This window comes from Panthera pardus, unplaced genomic scaffold, assembly GCF_024362965.1.
Source record: "Panthera pardus isolate Hobbes unplaced genomic scaffold, ASM2436296v1 HiC_scaffold_17, whole genome shotgun sequence".
NCBI classification, from domain to species: Eukaryota; Metazoa; Chordata; class Mammalia; order Carnivora; family Felidae; genus Panthera; species Panthera pardus.
The window spans coordinates 106,683,325-106,686,597 of NW_026526732.1; the positions used below are offsets into that span (position 1 = coordinate 106,683,325).

The 3,273-nt window shown below is 37.1% G+C and overlaps 1 protein-coding gene across 1 annotated transcript; it reads left to right on the forward strand.

The window, feature by feature from the left end:
* Nucleotides 1-671: 671 nt before the first annotated feature.
* LOC109260182 (olfactory receptor 2W1-like) lies at nucleotides 672-2,206 on the forward strand. Its single transcript, XM_019438210.2, has one exon. The coding sequence runs from the start codon at nucleotides 672-674 to the stop codon at nucleotides 1,617-1,619; it is 948 nt and encodes a 315-aa protein (XP_019293755.2). The 3' UTR covers nucleotides 1,620-2,206.
* Nucleotides 2,207-3,273: the final 1,067 nt, after the last annotated feature.

Below are 3,273 nucleotides of genomic sequence, written 5' to 3' on the forward strand. Positions count from 1 at the left end.
TCTTGGTTTTGGCTCACGTCATGATCTCGTGGTTTTGTGCTCAAGCCCCGCTTAGGGCTCTGTGCTGATAGCATGGAGCCTGCTTGGGATTCTTTCTCTCTCCCTCTCTCTCTGCCCCTCCCCTGCTCATGCTGTCTCTGTCTCTCAAAAATAAATACATAAACTTAAGAAAGTTTAAGATATAAAGTCAGAAAATTTACGTAGCAGAGTGAAAATGGAGACCCAAACTGAGCCCATGCAGTTTAAGTAATAGAAAAGGGGTATTAGAGGTATGAAACCTGTGTTTTCTATGAACCCTTGAATGAAAGAGACAATGAGTGGTCACAGATTCCAAACCCCCTTCCCAGCACCCCGATTAATAAAGAGAAGTCCACTGGATTTCATCAGCCTTTCATCAGGCTTTTCCTATGATATTTTGCAGGTTTTAGCCATGGCATAGAAGCCGACAGAAAACTGAGAGTAGGGATCTAGTAGACAGGTCGCCCTGGGATAAATTCTAGACCTAATTGGATAAACAGAACAAACACTTAATGAGATGTAAATACTGATGTGTTATTTGATTATATGATACGTTTCTTGCCGGCTATAATTCCACTAATATTGTTTATAAACACACTCGCTTCCAATATGTTAATGTTTTATTGTCACAGCTGATATTAAGAAATAGGAAAATGGTCAACAATAGCCACTTTGGTGGATTTATACTCCTTGGATTCCCAGGGCAGCCACAGCTGGAGATGATCATCCCTGGGGTTGTCTTTCTCTTCTACACCATTGCCTTGATGGGAAACATGGCCATCATCCTGCTGCCGTTACTGGATGAACATCTCCAGACCCCCATGTATTTCTTCCTTAGGAATTTGGCCATCTTGGATCTCTGTTATATCACAAATATAGTCCCACAGATGTTGGTCAATGTCTGGGGCAAAGACAAAAAAATCTCTTTTGGTGGCTGTGCCTTTCAACTTTTCACTGATGTGACACTATGCACAGTCGAATGTATGCTTCTGTCTGTGATGTCTTATGACCGATTCAATGCTGTCTGCAAGCCTCTGCACTACATGACCATTATGAACCCCCAACTCTGTCGAACCCTGGTGGCCATGACCTGGGGAGTTGGTGTTACTAATTGCATGATACTTTCACCCTATGCCATGAGTCTTCCCCGATGTGGGAACCACCATTTGGATCACTATTTTTGTGAAATATCTGCAATGGTGAAGATTGCATGTGTGGACACCACAGCCATGGAGGAAACCTTATTTGCATTATGTTTTTTTATTTTCCTCACACCACTCCTTCTCATTCTAGTTTCTTATGGCTTCATTGCTATAGCTGTGTTGAAGATCAAATCTGCAGCAGGGAGACAGAAAGCGTTTGGGACCTGTTCCTCCCACCTCATTGTGGTGTCCATCTTCTATGGGACTGTTATCTACATGTACATCCAGCCAGGAAACAGTCCATCTCAGGATGAAGGTAAACTTCTCAGTATCTTTTATTCCATTGTTACTCCCAGCTTGAACCCCCTGATCTACACACTAAGGAATAAGGAGTTCAAGGGGGCCATGAAGAGGCTGATTGGAAAAGAAAAATGTTCCTTGGAAACAACAGGACACTAATATCTTTTTATGAGAAGTTTCCAATTAAGAAATTCGTCCTGTGTAACATACAAATCATTGCCAAATTATTTTAGTAGTACTCATCACCTAAAAGTGAAAATTATACCTAAAATGTTGCTTACATTTTAGCATCAATGTCCCAAATTGCCAAGGGTTGATTCTAAAACAAGTATGTCTCTCAAAGTCACCAGTTATCACCTTTGATCAGTCATCCCCACCTGCAGCCAGAGAGCAGGCTCTATGGAGTCCAAGCATTGTACTGTGAGGGGAAGGAGGGAAGACTCTACCAAACTGGATTCAAGTTATAATTTATCAGATATCTTTAAATTATCATGACACTTTAACAAAAAGAAAAAAGTTAATGTTCTAACTATAAGTTTTTACACTGACTCTACAATTTGTTCATGTGAAGACAAAATCATTTCTGTTCAGATCTTAAATGTTCCTGCCATGTCTATTTACTTTAAAAGAATCTTAATATATTATGTAAACTGGCTAAAATATATTTCTACTTGTAGCTGTTTTCTGCCTGAATCAGGACTTTCTCAAACTTAGCCTGCCAAAATAAAATGTGAGAATAAATTGGATGCAGAGTTTGATATTATAACACTGCCAACAAATCATCCTTGATTTCAAATTTCTGAGTTCATTACAGCAGGTACATTAATCTTTTTCATTAATTTGTAGTAAGTAAACAATACATGGAAAAATAAATAATGTGTTTATTAGCTCTTTTTTATAAAGTCAGCATAAACTTGACTTCAAAATGTTACAAGGATATTACAAAATAAAAAAAAGGAAAAAGAAAGAAAATGAAGGGAATTTTTTTCAATATCTTTCATGAACATAGATGTAAACATCCCTAACAAAAGATTAAGAAATCGAATCCAGAAATAAAGGTTAACATGTCAGTCAAGTGGGTTTACTCCCACTATGCAAGATTGGAGTAACATTGAAAATCAATCACCGCATGATTCTGTTAATATAATCCATAATATTAACAAAATGAAAGTAAAAACAATAAAGTTATTTCCATAGATTCAGTAAAGCATTTCAACATTCATTTACTGGAAAACAAAGGCTCTTAGCAAACTTGGAATATAAACAAGTTCTGTATCTTGATGATGATTAAGTTTCCATCTAACATATTTGAGGAGGAGGCTAAACAATTCGACCAATAGGATAGTATGGAGTCCAGAAGGAGCTCCAACACATAGACAGCCAACCACTTAATGACTCTTGTGCCCCGTAGTGCAGGAGGGAGAGGACAGTCTTTCAATATGTAGCTCCAGATCAACTGACGTCCTTGTGGGAGAAAAGATACTTAAACTTATACATAAAAATCAATTTCAACTTGATTATAGATATAAGTAAAACAAGATGGATTTTAACGATATTATTCATGAATTTTGAATAGGAAAAGATCTATTAAATAAGACAGAAACTTTTAACCATAATAGAAAAATTTGACTAAATTGAAATATAGTAAAATTAAGACCATACCTTTGTGAAAAGTTCCATTAAGAGAGCCACTCCGTGTGTGTGTGTGTGTGTGTGTGTGTGTGTGTGTGTGTGTCTGTCTCAAGGAAAGAATTTCCATCCAGACTATACAAAAAATTCCTACAAATCAAAAAGAAAAAAACAGAAAATCTAA